This window comes from Pezoporus occidentalis, unplaced genomic scaffold, assembly GCF_034315485.1.
Source record: "Pezoporus occidentalis ecotype Australia unplaced genomic scaffold, CSIRO_AGI_Poc_V1 ctg154, whole genome shotgun sequence".
Classification (NCBI taxonomy): domain Eukaryota; kingdom Metazoa; phylum Chordata; class Aves; order Psittaciformes; family Psittacidae; genus Pezoporus; species Pezoporus occidentalis.
Window position 1 is genome coordinate 904,738 of NW_026913361.1, and position 25,393 is coordinate 930,130.

Below are 25,393 nucleotides of genomic sequence, written 5' to 3' on the forward strand. Positions count from 1 at the left end.
TTTTCTAACTTTAGGCACAGCAGCTGCTCGGCGCCATTAATGGATCCTTTCAATCTGCTTGTAAGACTTGCCTTTTGTTAACCAAATAAGTGCTCTACCCGCCCAATTTTCTACCAGTTTTCCACGTAAGTAACTAATGCATTCTACATTGCGCATGATAACAACGTACAGCAAAGACAGGACCTCAGACTTCAGTAGATATGGTGAAGAGCACACCTGGATTATGATAAGTTTAGCCCCTCTTTTTTTCCTTTTGAAAACATCACAATGGCATGAACAAGCAGTATTTGAATGTCTGCAGAGAAGCACTGCACTGTCACACCACACAAAGGCATTTGGGGAGGGGGTTCATCTGAAACCCTCCATTTTACACAGAGAATGGGGACTAAGCATCTGGAAACATGTAGATGGTTTGTCTTGCTGCAGCATCTGGCATGGGTAGGATGAAAACCTGGTGTGTAGGGACGACAAGCAGCCACAGTACATGCCTGACCACCCAGAAAGGAGTTGATGGATGGAAAACTGAAGAACCATTTTGGACTATTCGTATATAGATGTATTTTCCTTTGTCACATAAGGCTTCCTACAGGAATGTGAATATAAAAAAGATTCAGTGTAGTCCTGTCTAAGACAGTCTGAGACATTTCACACATCTAACATCTACCCAGCACAATGGAAAAGCGTGAAGGAGAGACTGAGCTGCTCAGCTTCTAAAATCACTCCACATGGCAGCAACCTCCGGTAAAACAGTCTCACAGCTGCTCTAAAGTATTCCAGCTAGTAACGAGTCCTTGCAAGTAGCCATCTGTTAGCAAGAGTGCATCAATATCACATTGATACGCCTATACTCTCCACCTTGCAGGCTACAGATGCAAACAGCACAGCAGGCTTCTGCCATCCAAAAAGCTTGTGTAGTCCCTGGCTTGAAAGACCTGTCTTCCCTGCAAGCTTGTAAGAGCTGGGGGAATCAATACTCCAAAAAGATGTCTTCTCAGTTACATTTGTTGTCAGTTAATCAGTTTGTGCTCACGAACAATTCTGTGCAACCTCTGCATCCCACTTACGCTCTCCTAGACCATGAGTGAGATACAAGTGATGTGGGAGGAGCTACTAAAGGCTAAACAATGTTCCTCACTGCCCACCTCTGCTTACCTATGTTTGCCAACAAAGCATGAAGAGATGAAAGAGAAATGACCACAGTGGACATCAAGCACCTGGAAATGGCCATTGGAAAAGGCTGCAAAGGAAAATCCCCTCCTGCCCTGTGTTTATGGGAGGAATATGGGCACACGCCACTCAAGAGGCAGCCATTTCAGCATCCTTGTCTGTGTAGCTTCATATTAAAGATATATTTAAAAGTCAAAAGAGATTCCCACCCTGACTGAATGCTTAAAATTTCTTTTTTAATGTATTGAAGGAAGAAGAGAAACTGAACTTTTTCAGGGCCCTAGATAAAAGTATGCTACTTTTGGTGATGGTATGTGCTGTGAAATGGGAGCTAGTCTGCCCTCCTGGCATCAGCAGCAGGCACAGAAACTCTTGCATCTCTGAACAACATATCCCCTGTACATAAGCTCATATCTTCTGTCCACATGTCTCAAAGCAGGACAAGAGCATGAACCTCACTGTCAGCAGGAGCAAGCCACTGAATCGGCTCAATATCAACCTGCCATACAAGGAGGATGCTCTTTGCATAAGGGGAAGGACTCACCCTACTTCCCGCTTGAAAGTGCTGGGCTATGCTGGACAAGTTAATGTGGGTAAAGAATAAACCAGTTCTGTACCAGAACATCAAATCTCTTGTTCAGTAACCCCTGGCTAACCAGTGCTCCATCATGGAATGTCAGATTCTCCCATTCTGGCACAGTAACCAGGGACTGTTCCTGAAGGTTAGAGAAGTTATTTTTACAACTTTGCACAGTGCCTACAAATCTTTCAGCCACACAGCATCTGGTTCAGGCACTGCCCTTTGAATGGCTTTTCTGTTGGTGCAGTAATTAAAGGTATCCCAGGTGACACCTGATCCCTTATCAAGTTCATTAATTTAAGTGGAGTTATTTGTTTCTCTATTTTCTATACTTCATAATGTATTTCTAACCTTTAAAGTGACATAGGCAAGCACCAGATTGCAGGGGAGCTTATTAACAGCCTATTAAAATATTTTATGGCCTTTATTTTTACGTTGCCATAGGGAATCAAGTATTTTGCTGTTGTTGAACAGGCTCAGGATTTATGTTGCGAGAGCTTCACCACAGCCTAACACAGAACAGTGCTAGGAAATTAACTGGGAGAACAAATTCCCATTCAGCTCTCTGTTGCCGTAAAACTGTCATATGCAGATGGCACCAAGAGGCCCTGCAATGCAGGCCCTTGGTTTGGTTTAGTCTTTTAAATATAAACTGATAAGACAAGATGCAAGGCTCTGGGACCATGCTGAGAGCCAGCAAAGGCAGTGCATGCCTCGAGAAACAGACCTGGGTGTCTTTTCACCAACTGTATAGACCCATGGAGGTAAGCTCAAAAGGACCTTGCGGTTCACCTGTGAAATAATGTGGTCTGTGGCTTTTTATTCTAGAGCTGCTGAACGTCATTCACATTTTGCAACTGAGTTAGAACCAATGACTTTGGAAGAAGACCAAGATCTTACCTAGAACAAGACTACAATTTTACCCACAAGACGACTGCAATCTTACCGAAGAGTTTTCCAGAGACTGCAAGCCCCTCACATCCCTAGAAAAGCTCCCTCAAAGCTCCCTTCTCTATTAAAGATCTACGCTTTCTCCTAGCTCAAGCATAACTGATACTGAGACAACACAGAGATTTAGGCTGCTTAGGTACTCAGAAATTACAGGCAAGTCCCTTCTGAAATTATTGCTTTGAGGAACTTCCTAGGGTGAGCTTGGGGTCTTCCTGAGTTTATATTAAAATTTTCATACTTTTTCAAGCATAAAAATTCATTTGCAATGAAGCAACACATTTGGAAGGGTATCAGCAACATACTTAGAAGTATTTAAATTGCTTGTGTTTTCAAAATGTTTTAATGAAGTCAAATCAGAAATAGACACTCATCTGCCAAAGGAGCTATAAATTATTTCACAATGACATTAGAATTAATGTAACTAGCTGTATAAATTCCTGGCATTTTAAACAACAATTCTAGAGATTAACACAAGTAAGATTATACTGTAGGCAATTATTATTTCTGTGTTTAATTATGTGGGCTTTGTTGTTATCGTCGCACATTTCCCCCCCTTTTTTTTTAATTTAAATGTCATACTGCAAAGCTTTCCAGACAGATTTTGATGGGTAACCTTATAAAGGCTGTTCTCAGCAAGGAATCCCACAGCACTAATGCATGATGGGTAGTCACATTAATAAGTATTATTAAATGTACCATTTCTTTAACACCTCATCCAAGACCAAATGAAAGACTATCATGCTGGCATCAGTACTGGACATCCAGGAGAGACTGCTCCTCTAATTTCATCTATTAGCTTATTTATGGCAGAAGAAACAGAGGCACACTGCAGAGCAGCCTGCCCACAACCTTGGCAGGGACAGACATGGCGAACGAACACCCTGCAGTTCCCTGACCTCACTGAGGTCTCCTGTGCTTGTGCAGGCTCTGGTTCCCTTTCCTCCCAAACCTTGAAGAAGTAGCTACAATTAAGAAACTAAACCTTCACCCAAAGGCCCATGGCAGGCTGTGGCATGCCAGTGGCACTGCATGCATTGCCTGCTGGGTAAATTTTAAGGGGGGATGGTGTAACTTAAATTAAAGACACATCTGCGAGAGCAGCTCTGCTGTAAGAACAATAACCTTGCTGAGAACTGCCTTGCAATTCTGCAATTCAGTCATTGCAACAGCTTGTTTGTTAGGCAAGCTCCCCTTCTGCCTCTTCAAAAGGAAGAGAAGGGAGAACCAACTTTCAGCCATGTTGTACAACACTCCTCTTTCCTGGGTGGGCAGTAAAGCACTGACTTACAGCAATTTCCTCCTCCGGAAGTTCATTAGATGGTTTTATTAATTAGCAGGCTCCCCATCTTATCATGCGCTGCACCTGAAATCTCACTTGTATTTTTGAAGTGAGTAATTAAAGCCAGAGGTACTTGAATAAACAGGCATTGTGGAGACTAATATTCTATCAATATAATGAAGTAGCTTGCTACACAGTAAGATGCCCAAGCTCAGATATTTAGCAAGTCCAAGGGCAATACATGCCTTGCCTAGCAAGCACATCCTCTGATGTGGGCACCCCCAGGTAAAATCCCAGCAACTTGTTGAAACTAATCAGATTCTGGAGAGAATTTGGATCATTAAATCTGTCAGGGGCCAAAACAGAAAATAAGTAAGGCTGCCACCCTCAGAGCACAGAGAAATAGTAATGATCAACAATTTCAACACCTTCCCTGTAAAGACTGAAATAATTAGCCAGTAATTATCAGGCAAAATTTCCTTCTACACAGAGGGACTAGGAGGTTACCTGCTTCAAGGACAGCAAATACAACTTTGCTTCCTTCATGGAAAATTGAATGGAAAATGCCACCACTGGTGGCCAAGTCCCAACAAAAACAGTGCTTCATTATAAGTCACTTGTTGGTACCTATTAAAAAACACTCTGTAGTACCATAAAAACACATATTGTTTCTGTTATCACTGCTGCCAGCAGAGTTGGTTCCCTGTATGCTCCTCAGAAAAGAACAGGGGCATAAACAGCAGAAGACTGAAACAGGAATAGAGAAATTAAAAAACCCACCAACTTACTTTATATTGTCAAGACATCCAGATTCGGGTTTCAGTATGGCAGTATGATGAAACATTTTATAGAGAGCAATCCCAAGGAAGATGACATTAAGCTGCAATATGGGGTAAAGGAAAAAAACTGGTTACATGACACGACACAACATGATGGGGAGAAAGTCAGTTTCTTCTCTGTAACAGATGAATCGCTGTAGGAAATTAGCTCTCACTGCAGTTTTATAGCAACTGAATTACAGAAAATTGCCGAGCATTTTATAAGGTGAGCTGGCCTGTAGACTGCAGGACTGGTGATGCCACAACATTATGAAAGCTGTGGTGCTGCATATGCTACTGATACGAGGCTGGTTCCAACATCAACTGTAGTGCTTCAATGTTACAGACAATGAAAAATATTTGCTGTAACTATTTTTCCGTGTCTTGAGATGGACAGTTGTGAAAAGTCATTTCAAGCATCTTGCTTAGCTAGCCCCCTGGTAATGAAGCACAAAAGCATCTTTTTCTGTGAATATATGGTGTAACAGGGAAGATGGGCAGGGAAATCCTGATATTTGAAGATACTTAGCACAATGCAAAGTTGAAAAATTAAAAGGAAAAAGAGTTTTATTTGTTCTGTGAAAGATGCGACAGTGTTTCAATGACTCAATGTTAAACAAGTCTGCTAGCTCTTGGAAAGGAGTTCCCCCAAAAGCCCAGGCCAGGGTTTGAGACATATCAGAAAGGGAAGATACCTTTTCATGAATGAATTGCTTAAGGGGAAAAAAACCCAACAGCTGCAGCTGGGGGCATTGCACCCCTCATCTCACACCCTACACCGCCCCCTTATGTGAAGGGCTGCTGAAATAGCTCCCAGTTGCAGAAGAAGCAAAGACAATGTCTGCATTGACATGAGAGTGCCTGGTTTGCTGTGTTAGCCAACCCGTAGTCTATCCAAAACAAAGGATGGTTTATTTAAGCCATATTGCAGCGATTAAAGTATAAGAAAACTCCAGCTGCCTCTAAAGTTGGGTTGTCTACCTTGTTGCTGTGTTAGCTGATATACTGGCAATATGCTAACAATGAAGTTAGATGAGCTTCAACTTCTGCCAGGAAGGAAAAACCCCCATCAAACCCCTCTTCCAGTTATATTTCGTTTCCCCAAACCCAGATTTATTGCATGTTCAGTACAAAGCTTTGCTCTGGAATGCAAAAGCAGGGCAGTGAGGGACATCAAAATAGTTTGGCAATTCTAAATGCCCAGCAGTAGAAACAGAACTCTGCAAAAGCCCGCTCTGAAGCTCCCCAGCCCATTTTGATCAAGTATTTTGCAATGCCAAGAGCCTCTCCTAATGAGGGTCTAATTGCTTGTGCCAGGTGGGGTCAAAGAAGAACATGCCTTTCTCAAATTAATCTGTGTAAATTAAAGATAAAGCGTGAAGGGACAGCAAAAGTTTTATTTCTTGACCTGAGAGATGGAGTAGTTAATTAGGAGTTCTTACCATAATTATCAAGGTCGCCGGTCCTATAAAGCTCCAAATGAAGTAGGTGTCAAGTCGGAGCCAACATCTGTAATGAAACACAGGGGAAAAAAGGCATTCAAGGACTGCACCCAGGACATACATCAAGAGTGAGAGAGTGACAGAGAAGAATGTGAGCAGCAAAACACACCGGTGGGAGACAGGAAATATTACATTGCTTGTTCATTTAAATGCTGAATTATGTGCCCAATTTCTGACAGCGCTATTGATGGAATAAGATAATTACCTCTGGAGGAAGCAGGGAAAATGGCACAAGGCATGGCTGCAAAGGCTTTCTGCATCTGTCAGAAAAAAATACTTAGAACTGTGGGTTTTTTTAAGGAAGAGGTCTGATAAGGATCCATGGAGCTTCTTCTTTGCTTTATGCACCTCTTTTCTCTCCAGCTCTGATGCAACACAAGCTGTCTGTCAACTGTCAAACAAGATGGCATTTCTCAAGCAAGCAGATCAGAGCAAATTTGGTGAAATAGGAAGCACGATTTGGGTAACAGAAGGCTGAGGTTTAATTAGGTTCAGCAACTTCCCCTTTAGAGCGTTTTATTTCCCTGAACCTCCGGAGCATTTTGTTTCCACTAATGTTTCGAGGGTTGCATATGGTCTGCGCTATCACATGAAGTTGATTCATGGCCTAAAACTAAATTATTAATCACTTAATTTCAACTGCATTTAATACTCCCCACATTTTTTAAGGCCCCTGGGAAATTACATTTCCATTCCTAGTTCATTGCAGGCGACAGGAAGATAAAATGGAAGTGACTGGTTACAAGACAGACAAATATAAATTCCAAGAAACTTTTGCACGATGTTTAAAATAATAATATCTTGTCGTGTTTGCAGTGCTGCAAATCACAGCTCCATTTATACACAGAGGACTAAGAAAGCACAAAACCACTCTTATACTAAACATCAGATGGAATTTCAGAACTAGGCAAGAGACAGGACCTGTATATATGAATTTATCATGGTGGAAGAGATAGCAGCTCTCACAAATGTCAGTTCTAGCGCAAGAGCTGATATTTTTTTTTCCCTTGCAATGGACTTTGCAAAAGGCAGAATGGTCTGTGCCCCACAGAAGAGATCAGCTTGCTGAGAGAATAAAACATGTCCGGAACCTCTCTGACTGGGAGCAGCCAAAATATGAATAAACTAAAAAATGTAGAGAAAGCTTCTCACTTGCCTCCCTGACCATACAAATTTCAGGTCTCATCAGTGTTGGAGACCTATCAATCTATATATAATAGTTGTGCCACTATTTGTCACAAATTAAAATGCCATCACTTCCACAACCATCAGTCCTGAACTGCTTCTGCAGCTGTTCGTCCAAAATCATCATGTAACAGCATCAAAATCTTAATGCAAGAGGCAAACAGGCTTTCAGAGCAACTGCAGGGAAATCTTGTTTCCTCTTCAGCTGCTGAAGTTCAAGGTGATTCAGATGAAACTGGTATTGGAACCACATGAGTGTCTAGAAGCTATTTGAGTCTGATCTATTACAGGAAAGGGTTTATGTGACCATGACATCTGTGTATCACTCATAATAACACCTGAAAAGTTGCCCAATTGCAACTAGATTTTACAGAGGAATAGAGGTTTCAAGGGTAATAAAGTCCCAGTAAAAAGTCCTTCCCTCCACCCCTGAAAGAAGACATCTGCATAGCAGCAGTTCACACAATTACATGGAATTTCAGACTTTATTCCTCCCTCATTCCACAGGAAAAAAAAAAAAAAAAAGTGTAATGGGTTCTTATGCCTCAGTTGACACTTATAAATCAGGGAATACCCAGACCCACAACTTTTTTCTACTGATAATAAGAGTGCTGATGTTTGGGAGAGGACTCAGAGGTGGGGTTTTGTTTGTTTGTTTGTTTGTGTTTTTTTAATTAAAATAAATTGAACTTTTTTGCCAGTTTAACTTCCAAAACATCCCGTGCCCATACTTCCACAGGTGTCAGGAGCAGACTGTATTTTAATTGCCAAGAAACTTGGTTTTCCTTCAGCACGAAGAGTGAGCCAGCTCTTGGAAAGCCCAGTGAAAAGGAAAGACATAAACCTACTCTTTACTCCTTGAAGCATGATGGCCAGCCATATGGTCACATCTGATGCAGCTGTTTCTGAATGCATATAGATTGGGATACAGGGAAAATCAGTGAAAACTGAAATACAGCATGAGGGAAAAGCTGTGCTGGGCTGAGCAAAAGAAGAGTGAAGCAACTGGTTTCCTTCTCAGACAGCCAAATGGATAAAATTTTCCACCCCATTCCCCTAAAAAATCTCTTTGGTTTTGAAGCACAATTCAGGGCAAGAGATGGATGCTGTGTATGGGAAACAGTGGAGGAACCAGGTCCTGCCCTCAGAATAAGCAGGGGACAGGCACAGAGCAAAAGGTCCCCTTCCAACAAGAGATGGCTTCATCTAAGGAAAAGTAGAGCTTGCAAAAAAACGGAGAAAACCTTTTTTTTTTTTTCTCCCTCCGCACACTTTAAAGAATGTGATGTCATTTCTATTCGAATAGAAAAATCACCTTTCCATAAAACTGTCTATGAGAGTCTTAGGTGACTAAGAGGAAAGCTGCCTCTAGTCCTCAGAAGGACTTAAAAAAGCTGGGTTTTGTGGTCATCAGTGAGACAACTTTGAACACATTTAAATCATACCTCATTAAAAATGCAAACTAAGACCAAAACATCAAAACACAGGCATCTCACCAATTGTGTTGAGGAGATGTAAATTACTAATCAGACAAGTGCCACACTGAGCTTTTCTTCCCTTAAAAGACAAAAAACCACATGCACAATGAGCTGAATAAATGAGCTTCTCAAAACAAGGAAGCAATCAGGCAACTCACTTCCCAAAGTTGCTAATCTCGGGCTGAGTTACTTCTGACCCCCCATGCACAGCTGCACCACGAACATGGACTTACCACATTACAAGTTTAGACTCTGCTGCCACTAAGCAAACGAGCTGCTTCAGGGCAGAGTGGATTATCTGGAAATCTGTGGGTGAAGGGAATGCTGTTCAAAACCCCATTGCTTATTCCAAGAGAAAAGCATATTCAGTGCTTATAACAAGCTCTGTGGTGCTGCTTTCCTCTACTTTTTAATTTCCTCTTCCACAGTGACAAGTTGCCATATTCACTTAAAGCTTTTCTCAAGTAATAAAGGCTACAAAGGGTTTACTCTATTTTCTGCATGAAGAGAAATCAAATACTAAACTATCCCTGGTGTGCATTAAATATAACCAATAAACAATCATTAGCTGCCATTGGACCGTAAAATTTGAAGACCCCTAAACACATCATGTTGTTCATGGGAGCTCAGCAGTTTGTTTCACATGGCTATGCAGCCTCCTTGTCTGGGTGCTGTAATGGAATATGTATGCACGATGCCTTTCAAGGGTGCAATATAGTTTCTGCTTTAAGCAGTCCAGGGTCTACATTGCTCATGCTTCCTCCTCCAAATACCCAGCACAAATACTGAAAATAAAACAAGTTCAGTGGAGCCACCCAAGACAGACCATATTGTTAGAACCTATTTTCCAAGCGACATTAACATGCATAAAATGTCGGCAGCTGGCTGATGGACTTGGAGGCTGTGCACATTCACCAGGCTTTCATTTTGCTTTCTGACAGCTGGATTGCTTACCATGTATATCCTGCTTTATAGCATACCAAAAGGGCAGAGAGGGGGAAACAATAAAGAGATTCCTGTCACGATGAATTTGATCACCAGTGGATGAATATACCTATGTTTTCTAAAATATATTGAGCCATTCAAAGCATAGATGCTTTCCTCTGAGATTTGTAAGAGGCACTGAGATGAATCCCCGGACAGTACAGGAATATGGAATGGATTCTTGCTGTAGATTTTGGATAGTCTGCTACCTGAGTGAGTCCTTTCAAAGGGAGGCTGCTAAAACCTTAATCCAGCTTTTACTGAATTTTAGACACAAGTTATTTCCAAACACTAACAACAACTGCAAATGCTATTTCCCCTCTGCATTTCACAGCACTGCTCATCGCAGTGCTTGACATCAGATCTGACCAGGAGATGGATGGATTTGGTTAACACACAGGACTAGGCAAGTGTAACTGTCTAAAACTGCAATTCCAGTATCATCTTTTTCTTTTTTTTTTTTTTTTTTTGCAGCAAAACTTGAGATGTCATTTAAGACTCAGCATCTGAAGACCTGGCCTGTAAGAAACAGTCACTTGAAAGTTCACATGAGCATTAACAGAATTGCTCAGGCAGTGCTGGGGGTCCACACTGTCTACAGTGGGGCTTTCTGCTTTTCACCTCTATTTTAGAAATTACAAACAGAACAAGGTGAGATGCAACATTTCTAATTTATCTGGGGGAAAAGGGCCAAACAGCTTGCTCACATGAATAGTCCATACTGGCCTGAACGGGATGATCTCTTAATGGAATCACTACACTGCTATTTGGTTACAAAAGGAAATCAGTCACCTAATATGAATGGTTTAAATTGCTTTTAAACAAAAAGTAGTAAAAGGATCAATTCCAATCATTAGAATATTTAAGTGTAAGAGAGTATCTTTACTGTACAGCTACTCCAAAATGCCAATGTGAATACTAGGATGGGATGCTTCAGAAAATCACAAGCACCAAGTAATGAGCAAAGAAACAGACAGAGGAACAGCTGCTTGTTCCTGGCTATGTAATGGGGACATGTGTTACAGGAGGGTTGGATTTAAAAGGAAAATGAAATCAAGAAAACCTACATTGGGTGTCTAAGCAAATCATTCTGAGATGTATGAATGGTGTCACCAAATGCCAGGCAAAAAACAAATAACACTAACAGCTCCATAAGTCCTGCTTAAACAAATGCAATAAATAATGGAGGAAGGCAAGTAATATATTCCAGAGGATGTTTTACAAAACCTGGCAAAACCAAGCAACTTCTTGCAATCAAATTATGTATGCCTGGCATATAGTTCACTACAAATTCTAATCAGTTCTACCCTTCTAATAACATTACACAGAAAAATACATCATCATCCATCAACCAGATGGAGCATGATAGTTATACAAAACATATTGTATGTTTTTTATTTTCCACTAGAGGAACACGATAAAATTTTGCACTCTGGAATTAGAGATTATAAATAAATATTTTTGGTTCTGCAAATCTCTGTAAATATTTATCTGCAAAGTATTATATATACATGTTTAATAATGAAAAATACTACTTTATACTGTGGGAAGGGAGAGATTTTACTGGCACACACATGGGACTGATGCCTCCTCAATACAAAGATAGCAAAGTTTTGTTGTTTACCTCCAGCAAATTTCAGCCAAAGTTTCTGCCTCTATCTCCCATACCATGGAAACATTTAGACACCCAAAGCCTGAAAGTAAAAGGCAGTGTATCCCATGGAATATGTTTATTTTGCTGTGCTTCAGAAAGGTCCATATATTCATTTAACAGGAACAGAAACATTTCAGCACTGCAAAGCTGCCATGATGCTTTGCAGGAGCTGTGGTTAGGTGTGATGTGTTCCCACTCTCTACATCCACCTGCTGTGTGCCACTATCTCCCACAGTCTACACTGGTATGTCAGCTGTCCATACAGAGCATCAAGAGGGACTTTGCAAAGATGCGGGTGGATGCAAATCAGCTGCTGTCTCATGTCCAAAGTAATACCCTGGACTTGTGGATGTCCTTTTACTATAAGAGAATGAAGTAAGACTTTTTCAACACTCAACAGTTATAGTGTACTGGAAGAGAATGCAGTTAGTGCTAGCTTTCATTGCAAACTAGCTGCAATGTTGGCTTTTTTTGGTAGGCAGCCCAAAACATTAAAAGAGAAGTAAAAAAGATCGCTCTGGTCCTACAAGCCCTGCAACTGTAACATTGGAGAAGTTACAGGGTGAACAGCAGGGAAAGAAGCCACTGAAACACCAGACTGTGAACCAGACCGGGGTGGACACAGCTCCAGTGATGGCAAATCTGCAAGAGCATCCTATCTGGATTTCCAGAGAGCTGGACTCATGGTTCTTCAGCTGTAACATGTTTAAGGCTCAGTGTGCCCCACACAGGCCACTGTGAAAAGATAGGTCTCCTACAGAAACACCACTGTAAGAATAAATTTCTCTAAAGGTATAAGACAGGATGTTTGAAGATCTGATTCAGTGGAAGCCTATATATGGCTTAAGAGGGGATGTGAATGAAAGAGTTGGTTGGGTCAGAAAGCGGGCAGCAGCTGATGAGAACAGTCTTCTCCAAAAACTGTAATCAGCTGTTGTGTTACTTTTTCTTTGCCCCTTAAGCCTGACAAAGTCAGTAAAAATACTTCGCATAAACTAGTAGAAATCCTTGAAAACTTACTGTCTTTAACTGCGTGTGCCATTTCCTTTCCACAAACTATGACATTTATACAAATTCAGGTTGCTATTCACCTACTCATGGGAGGAACATGAGGCAAATATCCAGCTGGGATGCAAGCCTACCAGCTGGCACAGTAATGGGTCATGAGCAGTTCCACTGCTCTACAGATTTGCTTCTGCAAGGGATCAGGTTGATATATATCAATAAAGTTTCAGGCAAAAAATTTGCAGTTGAATTTAAGAGAATATCAACTAGAGCCATGGGCTGACCAAACCTATGCTTAAAAAGATCTTTAAAAACACCATCAGCTCATTGCTATGCATTCCTTCAGATTGAGCCCTTAATTCAATTAAAATGACAGGGGAAAGGCAGCCCAACAACAGAAAGAGGATAAAAAAACCCACATTGTTATAAAAAAGTAAATAAAACACATTGTTAGTGCTATTGTAACAAAGCTGGCAAAGAAAATCAAAGGCTTGATTTTCACTGGGTTTTCCATTAGACACTGTTGCATGATCATCTGAGCTGTGCTTTGATACCAGCTTCAGCAATGTTGAAAACATTTAAGAATATTCATAATGATAAATGATGTAACTTCCAATTTGCAAAGAGTCTAATGCACTCCATGGTCATCACCTATTTTGTGTGCAGGCTTGGTTAATTTGACACAACACTTAAAAAAAGAGGAAGAAGAAAGCAATGTTTCGTTATCTAAATGAAAAATACTCTTTGGCTAGAGAAGAAGGATGACCTTGCTGATACAGTACCAAATTGAGACTTAGGACAGCCACCTCTGCTGATCTTATGCAATGATGTGATAAAATTTTCCCCAATTGACATCCCCAAGAAAATACCTTTGCAAATGTTTTCATAATGAGGAATTTGTCCTCTATTATCATGGAGTGTGTTAGAGACACAAAGATAAAGCAAGGCATGCCTCCTGGCTGAGCTGTCTGCACAAGCTTCCTTTGTCTGCCAGGTCTCTGGGCTCTTTGCTTTCCTTCTCCTCCCCACTCCCATCTCTCCTGACAAGTGCCAAATCCCACTCACACTTTGTCTGTGCCATAGCTCCTGTAGTCCACCGCTGCTGATACAGCCACAATCAGTGCAGGCATGCCATAGCCAACCAAATAGAAATACTTCCTCCGGGAGTGTTCACTCTCAAAAACCTCCACGAGCATGATGTAGAGCTGCACCCCCTCCAGGAACATCCAGGTGAAAGCTGCCAGGAAGAAGAAGTGCAGGAGGGCAGCAAAGACGGCACAGGCAATCTGCATGCGGATTGAAAAGAGCAAGGGAAGGTGTTTGTACCATGCTGAATTAATGCAACAGTCAGGATTACTCTTACCGGAAAGTTTAATAAGAATGAGGGAGTTCTTCTCCAAAGGAAGAACTTTTTTTTTCACTTGGAAAATGTTTGTGAACTACTTTAAAATAAACACATATCTGCATTTATAAATTACATTCAAAGATAGAAAGGCACGTATGTACACAATCTGGCAAATCAAAATGCAAAGATGTACATAGTATAAATGCACTTTTGCAACCTTAATAAACATAACACCTATTTTACAAATAATGCACATACAGCCTCTGAAATAATAGTAGGCACCAGTATATGACTCCCCACTAACAACCAGGGGCCCGACCCTTCAAGAAGTCATGTACTGAATTAAGGCAGTGCTGGAATACATCTCACTGCATGGTCAAACATCCCATACGCACTGAGATGAGAGCCTACGGCAGGAGCAGAAAGTGCTTTGTCTCTTACCGGTTGGTCAGTCCGGTTAATGCCAATGAGGAAGAGGAGTTCTGCCACAAAGAGGCTGATGCACAAGTTTTTGTGAATCGTGTTGCGGTCACTCTGAAGTCCACGGAAGAAGCAGAAGGTGAAGATGCAGATCAGGAGGCAGACCAGTGACAGCAGGATGCCAACCCATGTGATGAAGTCCAGGAGCAGGTCATGGACTGCATCGCTGTGCTGGAAATAAAACAAACAAACAAATCATCAGTCGCATGCGATTTCTAATCCATCCCAGACACAGAGTGAGGTTTTGTCTGAGGCCCTTTCCCAAATATTTGTATCCAGTCACCAAACTGTGGCAAAGGGGTCCAGTAGCAAAAAGACTAAATGGACCTACACTTGAATCCCTCATCAAGAAAGCTGCAACCTGAAACACAGATTCCAAAGCATCTGGCAAACTGCAGGTACTCTGAGCAGACTCAGACCCCAAAATATCATAGAAACAATTATGCTGCTGTTGAAAATACCAAGATGTCACAGCTAGCCTTATGTGCAGCTCCAACTTTAGCAAATATGGCAAAGGAGTGTGCACGCATAGTATAAAGAATCATCGAACACTGTGATTCCAGTGTAAAAATGTTTCCTGCTAACAACATCGTGCAGATTAGAACCACAAGTCCATTACAACCATTTACCAGCAGTGAAAAAAGACTCTCTTTAAATGTTCACAGAGACATATAAGCTTAAAGCCTTTGGACAGAAAAAGATCACTTAAATGTCTTGAGGTTTTTTGTGTTTTGTTTTGGTTTGTTTTTTTCCACTAGGGAAGGCGAAAGAAAGTTGAATTTTATTTTTTTTTTTTCAAACCCTAGAGCTGTATTTTAAAACTCCTGGGAAGTCAGCCTGATCTATGGAATGCTACCCAGAAAAAAAGACAGACCTTTTAACATTAATTTCCTTTTAAATTGTAACAGAATGGAGATTTTAAGACAGCCCCAAAAGTGAGATTCCCTGTGATGAACTTGTAACATGGTTTTACCCCAAAGCCATGCAAATATGGCCACTGCAGTGACAACATCAAGCAACCCAGCAACAAAGTTTTGCAAGGGGCAGCATAGGTGTGCCTTAGTTCTGCTGATAAAACACCACTGGATTGCTCCTGGGCTTACAACGCACATCTCTCCCAGAAAAGAGGAGGGCATTCTGGGACCCTGACACCAATGCTATCCCACCTCTTTATTCCTTATTCAGGCTGTAAAGCTTGCCCATAACCCTCCATGTTTCCACCAGATGCAGTGAAATTAGAGATATCATTACTTATTAAATGCAAATGAGAAATGAGAAATACGTCGTGATATGTGAGACGGCTGCTCAGAGCTAAGCAGTTAGAGTCAGTGAGCTGAGGGAAAGATTGGCTGGAAATCTCTGGGGGCTTTTCAAATAGACTGGACAGGCTTGAAACCCAGCTCTGTGGTCTTCCAGGCTGTGCTATAAGTGGTATTCACATTCCTCTCCACCTCTGGTATTTTGATGACTTAGGCATTATGTAGGCTGGCAAATACAATAGTGCCACACTTCAAAAAGCCAGGACAAACTGGAAACATTTTCCTCCTTGTGGGATAAAAGCTTATGACAGACGGAGGGAAAAGGTGATTAATTTATCCATTTTATTTGCCTGCTTGCCAATGATAAAGCCACATCAAATGTCAGTCCTTTCCTGATATACACTCTGCTATGTCAGCACCCGCGAGAAACAGCTCAAACCTTTCAGCTCTTTGGCTTTATCAGCATGAGTGATAGGCATCAAATAATAATGAAAGATGGGGAGTGACTTTCCATTCCATCTCTTCCATGCTGGAAGTTTTCTCTCCAGGGAGACTTGGAGGTGGAGAGATGAGGGCTCCTTTCCTCAAATGCTCTTGCAGCTCTTCCTGAGTATTTCAAATATCTAAGGAACTAGGGATCACAAGGCCAACAGAGAGGCAAGAAATCATTGTGTGCTTACTGTAGATCATGACAGAAATGCCTGTTCTAGCCAGCTCCTTCAGCATCACCCAGAAAACTGAGAAGAGGAAGCACACGTCATTTTCCTGGCAGCCACACATCTGTGTCATTCCAGCTCATCCATCCCTCTTAACTCAGTGCAAAAAAATGTTAATGCAAAACTTGCACCTTGCAAATCATTCTTTCTTTTGTCTGATGCTGCTGGGGAACAGCAGGAGAACATCTCCCTGAACAACCCTGCCAGCTCACCTGATTAGATCACCCTGACAGGCTGAAGTGACCAAAAGCTCTTGGGCTGGGTGAGTCAGGCAAGGCAGCTAATGTGAGTTGACGCAAGGAAAAAGAAACCAGGCAGACTTTGGCCAGATGGATCCATCCCATCCAGATGTGGCCAACAGCACAGATTCATCTATCCCAAAACAAAGTTAGCTTGGCACAGGGTCTTATTCCCCTACATAAGATGAATCTCTCAAGTCTCAGCTCCTGTAATATATCCCTGCTGACCTTAAGACAATGCAGGAATTAGGGGTTGTTTTGCTCCTGGAGAGGTATCCTGCCATCTAGGTTCATGGTCTTTCCCAGGGAAAGGCCATTTGCCCACAAAGCTCACCATGCTTAGAAAGAAACAGAGTCTTCACTGCTGTATTATTATTCATTCTTACTACTCCTCTTTTTAATATTAATTGCAATGATAATACTTATTTTATGTACATAATACCCATCCCTGGGGTGCTGGGAAACAACCATAGAAACAACTTCGCTCTAATTACAACCTCCCTCCCAAAACTCAACAAACTCACAAAAGAACAAACAAAACAGAATAATAACAATAAACTGGGAACAAGAGCAATTTAAAAAACACCTCAGGGGAAAAATATGAATTTGTAGCTTTTCTAGTAAAGCCCAAGACTGAGCTGGATTTCAAAGGCTGAGTGTGTTCCATCCTGTTTGAGATGCCCTATTTCAGTTGCCACAGCAGAGACGATGGCTCAGGGAGGAGTTGATAAACACTGGCATTCTTCCCATGGCAGCGCCAGCTGTCCCCAGGCCAGGCACATCCAGAGCTTTAACACCAAGAAGTCCAACAAAAGGGAATTCGCCTGTTGCTGAAGACTGAAACTACACTGCCATAGGCCACAAAGCAGAATATTATGGGAAAAGGAGGAATTGTGGTAATCACTTCTCAATGACGCGAGAGTATCCTTCCCATCACCTGGTTGCCATCACAAACAAGGGAGCAACGTACCTGGTTTACACAGTTGGTATATTCCAGGGTCAAGTATGATAAACAAGATTTCATACCTGGGTTGCAAACTCCAAGCGTGGTCCCCCATCTGCAGAGACATGCAAGAGGTGCATATTCCGTGCTCTGACCAGTAGTGTTCAAGCACTCCCTGACTAAGGATAAAATAACTGATGCACATACTAGCAATATCCTTCCAGCACCCTGCAACCCTAGGGTCCCTAAGGCATGCAAAATACATCTGAGACCACCAGTGTATTGATAACAGTCAACTCTTGCTTCTTCATAACCTCCCCAAACATCTGGGCAACTAGAAAAGCCCATGGGAGATACCAGACATCAGTCTAAGCGACAATTTCCTGAGAGCATCAATCAAACACCTCCCTGCCCAAAATCACCATGGCTGTCAAGACCATGAAATGTCATGGTCTTGTCATGGTCAAGAATGCAAGCCAATGAGTTTTGTTACCACTAAGTTACACTAGCTTTAGAGGTAAACTGACATGCAGATTACTTGCAACACAGGAATGACTTATTGAGTAATTGAAAGAAAGAATCCACTTCAATGGATGGGTTTCTATATTAAATACCCTTTACATTTATGATTTAGGCATGAGCCTGACTCCAAAGCCCAATTAAAGAAGATTTCTCCAGCTTTGGAAAAAAACCCTACTTTTGCTCCAGTGGGGCCAAGAGCTGCAGGAGGAGAGCACCGATGGAAACCTGTGCAGGAGGACTTATGGGAGCCCTGGTCACAACCACAGCAGGGTGGGCAGGCAGCCTAGATATTATTTGGGCTGAGAAAATCAATGAGCAGCTCTGTCAGTGCCTGTAAACCAGAGCAGAGCTAATAAAAACAAGTCCCAGGGAATGTCAGCTTATGACAGAATGGCTCTCCCTGAGATGAACAACCATTTCCTTCCTTATTAAAAACATCAGTGGAAGAAAACAGCAGCCAAACCGAGCTGCCAGCAGCCTAGGACCTTTGCCTAATCTGTCCCTCCAGGAACGGAAAGAGTAGTATGATTGGGAGTGAAAGAATAAGCTAGCAGTAAATAAAAACACAGTGCCATCAACTAGCTCAGATATGACCATTCAGTCCCTGGTGGGAGCTGGCAGTGTGCTGGGCTGGGCAGAGACCCAAGTGGGACACGTTTGAACTCCTGCATGTTGCTGATTCTATTCCTTAGATTTGTAGCTGTCTGGGGCCATGCAGGCTCCCTCTGCCCTTTTTCCCCCACTGCTGTTCTTGAGGGAGGATTACTGCAACAATCTGGCTGCAATGCTTCATGGCTAACTGCAAAGGGCTGCTTAAGAGGTAAATGTTTTTGCAGATATGCCAACATCAGCTGGACTACAGGGACCAGGAAGAAACCCCAAGGGCTCCTGCAGAGTGTCTGGGCTGGATGTGGCTATGAAGGCATGACAGGTTTTGAGGGGGCTTTCTCTTCCCTGTGGTCAAGAGGGATATGTGCTGGGGAGATCCCACTCATCATCTCCCTCCTCTCAAGGATTCACTGAGGGAGGCAGGCAGCTCTGCTCCACAGCAGACACAGCATCTACAGATCTGGTACATTTCCCCTCTATGTTCTGCAAAGGTGATTCTATCATAAAGAGAGCTTAATTCCAACATGAAGCCATTTCAGCCACACCTGAAGAGTCTGCAACATCACACTCTTCAAACTATGACCATCTGATATAAGGCTTAGATCCCTGAGCACTCCTGCAAGGTGGTTTAACCATCTTTTCTCTCCTTGCCTTAGTCTTCAGAGCTGTCTTCTTAGTCTGTACAGATCACACAACTTCCTCCTCCTCTGTCTTTGTCAGCAAGATGAAGGCCTCCTAGCAGAACCCTTTCTCTCAAGCTTCTCCCCTAAATGCAACAGCCTTCCAGTGACTGTTAAAAGCAGCAGCCAGCAGAAGCCACAGAAATTTCCATAGCCATAATAAAGTGGTATGGGGGTAGGTGCATAGAAATAGGTACAGACCTTACCTTGCTATGTCTTACAAACTCTGTGTTAGAGTGTAGAGTTTGCAATACATAATGAGGTGAGGGCATGTAGCAAGAGCCCAGCATTTCTCTCATAATCACCTATACCCAAGGATATCACTGCAACTGAGGTGTAGTTGAGGACAGACTCAGCTGTGGACAGGAGGAAAGGCTTGAGACAATAACTGCATCAATCATCCTGCCCTCCTATGCTGCCTGGATTTAGCAAGGCAGCGCAGCTCTGCTTACTCATAAGACATCTCTGACCCAAGAAATGAGCTATGGCAGCTGTGCAAAACTCAGTGTAGACATCTACCCAGCCAAGCTGGCAGCTTGTTAATTTGAGTTCCGGGAAAAAATCTGGTCACAGCATTGTCAGTTTCTGCTGTTGCATGGATGGTTTTACCCAGCCTGGTGCCAGGAGACAGCTGGTCCATTGGCTCCACCACACCATGGCCTCTACCTTCACTTTGGTTCTCACACTCACCCTGCTGTCAGCTAGAAAGGAAAAGGGTAGCAACAAGATACGAGGCAAGGCTAAGCACTTGCAATGGGAGCTACTTGAATTGTTCATTTTGGGGCAGAGGATCAGAAAATACTGCAGGGTGATGCTGTCCCCATGCTCTGCGGCATAGCTCCTTATGGTGCAACTAGATCTGGCTTGCAGATTGGAGAGTCGAAAAGGGCAATGCTAAGCAAATATGTACCCTTTAGACTAGGGGAATGAATGGGTTCACAGTTCTCTTTCTGAAGCCAGGCTCTAGATGTTTTCAGGTTGGACACCCAAAAATGGCCACCTGAGAAGATCTGGGTCAATGCTTTGAGAAACACATGTACAAGGACCAGCAAGACATCCAGCCCTGCAGAGCTAGCAACAGTAAGACACAACTAGGGCTCAACCAAAACCAGCGTGTGTCAAACTAAGGGTGGGCAAGTCAAGGAAGCCCCCTGAGTGACTTCCTGCCCACCTAGACAAAAAGCTTAAGCACTGCTAGTAGGTGCAACACTGAACCAACCTTTGTAATGGTTTAAGCCCAGCCAGTAACTCAGAACCTTGTAGGCATAGATTACTTGACCTAATAGGTATATTTGACCTAAGGTACAATTAAATGTGCTGTTTACAACTCCTTATTCTTGGAGTTCATAAAATCTCATATTTCTGTTCCTAACACAAGCTCCATTACTGCTGTATTTTGAATTTTAAAATCTGATTGAAGACAAGCACATTTAATGACTTTTACGCTTAATTAAAATAATTCTTATTAAAACCACATTAGAATAAGTTACTTTTTGCAATGTGCAATATATATATATATATATATATTTTTTTTTTTTTTTTTTAGTGTTAACCTCTTTGATTGTACAAAACAATTTGTCTTCCAAAATTCATTATATGGCAGTTTCAGTAATTTAATTCTGCAGTTAGGGTGGTTTTGCAATCCTGCACCTACTTCTGGTTTCATCCACTATTGGTCAATCCCACAGTGCTAATATATGGATAAGCCAGCACTGCAACAGCTTCAGCTTGTTCTTTATATCTGAAATGGCTGTATTGCTTTAGGCAACAGACCATTGCATTCTATTTAAACTTCACATATTTTTATTCCTTTCTCACCTTACTTTGCCTTATGCTTCCTTTCCCCAAATAATTAGCAAGGTGTAATGTGTTTATGGTATAGAATAACATCTGAAAGCTTCCAGTTAATTGCTACAGTTAAAAGACATACACAGCCCCTCCTTGTTTTACTTATTTTTAAAAGAAGAGTAAGCTCTGGCATTCACTACATACTGATAAGCAACATTTATCTACCCTGAGGTACCTTTGCTTATTCTGTTTTGGATGATTTTTTTAATTGTATTTTTCTCACCAGCTATGAACTTGTTTTCTGTCTGCGTATTTTTCCCCATCGTACATTTAAGATGCATCTGCTGTAACTAATATGATGTAAAGAGCAAGCTTATATGAAAAACAGCTTGTAAATTTAGAATAATTCTGCAGCAATCACATAGGTAGAATGGCTTATTTAAGAATGGCTTTGTCCCACAGCATGGAAACCATTATATTTTTATAGCATTTAAGGATTTTACCTAATATCCTCCTGATTCAAACAAAAGATAGATATTTAACATAGATCTCATCTATGTTAAATATACCTCATAATTTAACAAAATATCGGTAAGATCATAATAATTTTCCTGTAACACAAGCCAAACAAACTTCTTAGCTGAACAGTGATTTGATTCCGAGCCTTAAAATTTGTTTCCAAAGAGAGGTTCTCATTTTCCCTTGTAAATTGTCCAAAAGGACAACAAATGCTGCAGTTCTGTAACGAAAGCCAGCCCTTGCCAGGAAGATGCATCAGCAAGATCCAGCTCACAGGTCATAATGGTCCTGCTGTCTTCTTCCCATGCTGACTGGGGCTCTGACAGCAGCCAAAGGGGTACCTGCGGGTGCGGGTCCATCGCTTTTCCCAACACCTATACATCCTGCCCATTTGCACAACAGGCTCTTTATCTTGGGCACCATTATTTACACCACTGAAATACGTAACTGAATAGGAAACTCTAGGCCCAACTAATTTAAACAGGCAGGAAGCATATTCAAATTAAAATCTCGTCCTCTTAAGACTGGCATTGAACCCAGAAAATTCTGCTCTTGAAGCACACCAATAAATCCCTGCCACCATGGTAAGGTAATGTCATTTTTTGCCCCTTTGGACAAAGACATATTGCTGTTTCATGCTAAAGAGCCAGATGACCTTCAATCACCTCCTCAGCAGTGCTACATTCCAGCTCCACCTTGCCACAAAGGTTCTGCTAATAATTAATTAAATCTGAGGCCATAACAACACAGAGCAGCCACCAGGGTCTCCTCCAAAGAACACAGTCTTTGCTATCCTGCCAAGGAGGGAGATCATTCATGACCAGATGTGACACTTGTCAAATTGGTGCTGGCTTTTGATTAAGAAGCAGGACACCAATGTCCACTTCTCACAATGCCTGGTGTTTGGTCTCATTAGGTAGGGTGCTTACACCAAAGGATGCTCCCTCTATCCAAAAATCCAACAAACTGAAGTCAGTAAACTACAAATCTTAATAACAAGAGAAAATTGTTTCTGTTGCAAAAGTACCAGAATATTATTAATTATTATGTGTACAACAGTCCTCCTTAAAGATCCTAGTCACTGGCTGGAACACTGCCGTAAGAGGTCCTGCACCAGCATGCAACATTCTTTCCTCACGGATCTTTCCACCTCCAAGAAGGCAAAAAGATCTTTGAGGCTAGAAATGCCTTTTTGTACAGGACACAAAACAACAAAATGGCTCAAAAGCACACTTACAAGAGATGAGAGGGAGTCAATAAATGACAACAACCACCATTTATTTTTAAACCTCCACCTTTCCAAAACAGCAGGTATTCTGCTGCCAAGACTTCAAAATCAACTCATTGCAACAGCAGAAGGAATGTCATACAAGCCACTTCCTAGATTTGCCAAGCCATACGGCCAGTTCCACGAGCAAAACAGAGTAGGATGATGCTACTAGGAAGAGCAAGGTGATGAGCAGCTGGAGGGAGGAGCTGCAGATGTTTGCAGGATACACAGGTACCTTTGTCCTCAGACCAGGACGATTGCTAAAGCAGACATGCCAGAAAGCTATCCAGTTGCATCACAACAGTCAACAAAGTGGAGGCAATTTGGCTCTTAGAACAATGATACTTTGGCTGCATCCAGATGATAAAACATGACCTGAAAGTCTTGAGGACACTCATTAACACCCAGGAACACCCACCAGCTAATAGAACACTGGCTCAGCATTTGAAAAGCTTCCAGCTGCAGCTCTTTCAAACCTGCTGGCTGAGCACGGACAAGCAAGGATCTCACATTCTCTTTCTGCAAGATGAGATAACACCAGCACTACTAGTCTAATGAAGTTTGAGTGAAATGCCATGCAGACAAGGCTGACCTGGTTGCGGTTTGAGAAGAGGCTTGTTCCGTGCTAGCCTGTATCTGCACCCTGCAGTAGGGATCGCCCTCATTCACATCAGTGGAGTGGAAAGCTACCTGCATTTCCCAGGTACAACCTCCGACTTCAGTGACTCAGGTATATCTGTTAACTCCAGGCAGCTGATAATAAGCCAAACACACATTTCTTTTGAAAATTCAAGCAGTTTTAGGAAACTGACAAAACCAGACCTTGACTGCATAATGCCATTAACATGTAAACTTGTGCTCTGAATAAAACATTTCTTCAGACATCTCCCAGGATAATGCCACAGTCATTTAATGGTATGTCTCCTGGACTGATAGTCCTGCAGAATGGAATGGATACATCATCCCACAGCAGCAGCAGATCTATCCTGCCCCTCTCCACTGGACACAGCTGCTGTGGCAAATGTGCTGCCAGGCTCCCATTTCTTTGGTTTTTTTTTTTCCTAAGCTTTGGTCACGCATGATGGTTCTTTAATATATACATTTTATTGCAACCCTTCACATTCCTCTTCAGATTATCATGTGAAAGAAAAATATACGAAGGAGTGACACTGGAAGAATAGTTGAGAAAAGATCTTTTAAAAACATAATAGCTGCTGCAGTTATGCAGCCATGAAAGTAGCTCTGAAACCTTCTGTCTGCATGGAAGACACTAGATCTATATTTAGCTCAGAGCCACGCATCCTGCCGTAGTGCCAGGCACGTGAAAGGGAGATACTGCAACACAGAAAATCACTAGGGCAAAATGTTTTGGTCATCAGGGCCTTCTCTTTTCTACAGCAGCTGAGACTGTTCTCAACCAAAGACAGCAAAGACAGCTCAGGAAATGGAGGATCATCCCAACCATTCTCCTATTGAATAAAATCCCATATGTGCACGTCACTCTCCAAGCCACTACTACCATGATTAACAACTTCTTTCAGGAGTAAATTCTTTAGCTCCAGTGGGGATAGTCATGTCAGAAGCCAGAATTACACCATGGACCTAAATGCAGGCAACAGAACTAGCTAACAATTTAACTTTGGGTAGATGTACAGGACGGTATAAGGAGTTCCCTTTTATGTGTAGGTTGCTGTCCCATAATGAGATACAGAGAATGTACTTTTTGTCCCTAGATGGAATCTGGAAAATACTTTTGGCTCCACACATGCACCTCGCACAAACATGTACAGCAGTGTATCTGCACCTGTTGCTAGCAGGACACACAGATTGCACCTCACAAGGCAGGCTCTGCACACTTCTGTCCCAGCATTCAGGGTGCCCTCTACTCCCTGGTGCCACAGTGAGGGACCCATGAGCAAAGACCCAGCTAGGACATGTTCTGCACCAGTAAGCAAAGGATGTGGTAACAGCTAATTCTGCTCACTTATCATCCTCAGCTTAGAGCCGACCATGGCAGTAGCTCAAGACAGGCTTTGCATTGGTGTGACTATCTCCTGTTTCACCATATAGCAGAAGGATGCTTTATACCAGATGGTTTCTACTGTTAGAGTTACAGTCACACAGCAAATTCTCTGCTCAGCTTCATTTGCAGTAACAAAATGATGTTACATTGGCCACTTTTCCTGCCCAGGACACTGGCAGCCTGGGAATTGACAATGCCTACCTTAACTTCCACATGTGCCATCAGGACCGCAAAGTTCGTTAGGTGATTGCAGGAGCATGTGGTGTGTGTCTTGTTAGTTGTCAGGAGGCGACACCCCTGGGTGGACCAGTACCCTGTCATTGTACGCTTTGTATAGCTCCAGAATGAACAGTTTGGATTGAAATTTTCTTCTGACTGCTGCAGGGAAGAAATGAAT

At 42.2% G+C, this 25,393-nt stretch overlaps 1 protein-coding gene across 20 annotated transcripts in view; it reads right to left on the bottom strand.

Annotated features, from left to right (window-relative positions):
- Nucleotides 1–25,393, bottom strand: part of ADGRL3 (adhesion G protein-coupled receptor L3) — a 516,853-nt gene that overhangs the window by 52,031 nt on the left and 439,429 nt on the right. For 19 of the 20 annotated variants that reach the window (XR_009963392.1, XR_009963393.1, XM_062611552.1 and 16 more), the window contains 5 exons: nt 25,198–25,374; nt 14,390–14,599; nt 13,669–13,889; nt 6,238–6,304; nt 4,766–4,857 (listed from right to left, as the gene is read on the bottom strand). Coding sequence is in view for 18 of the 20 variants with exons in the window: in XM_062611552.1 (XP_062467536.1) it covers nt 4,766–4,857; nt 6,238–6,304; nt 13,669–13,889; nt 14,390–14,599; nt 25,198–25,374 (767 nt within the window). In the remaining 2 variants the exon portion in view is untranslated. The remainder of the gene's footprint in view (nt 1–4,765; nt 4,858–6,237; nt 6,305–13,668; nt 13,890–14,389; nt 14,600–25,197; nt 25,375–25,393) is intronic. The other variant, XM_062611533.1, reaches the window with a different exon arrangement.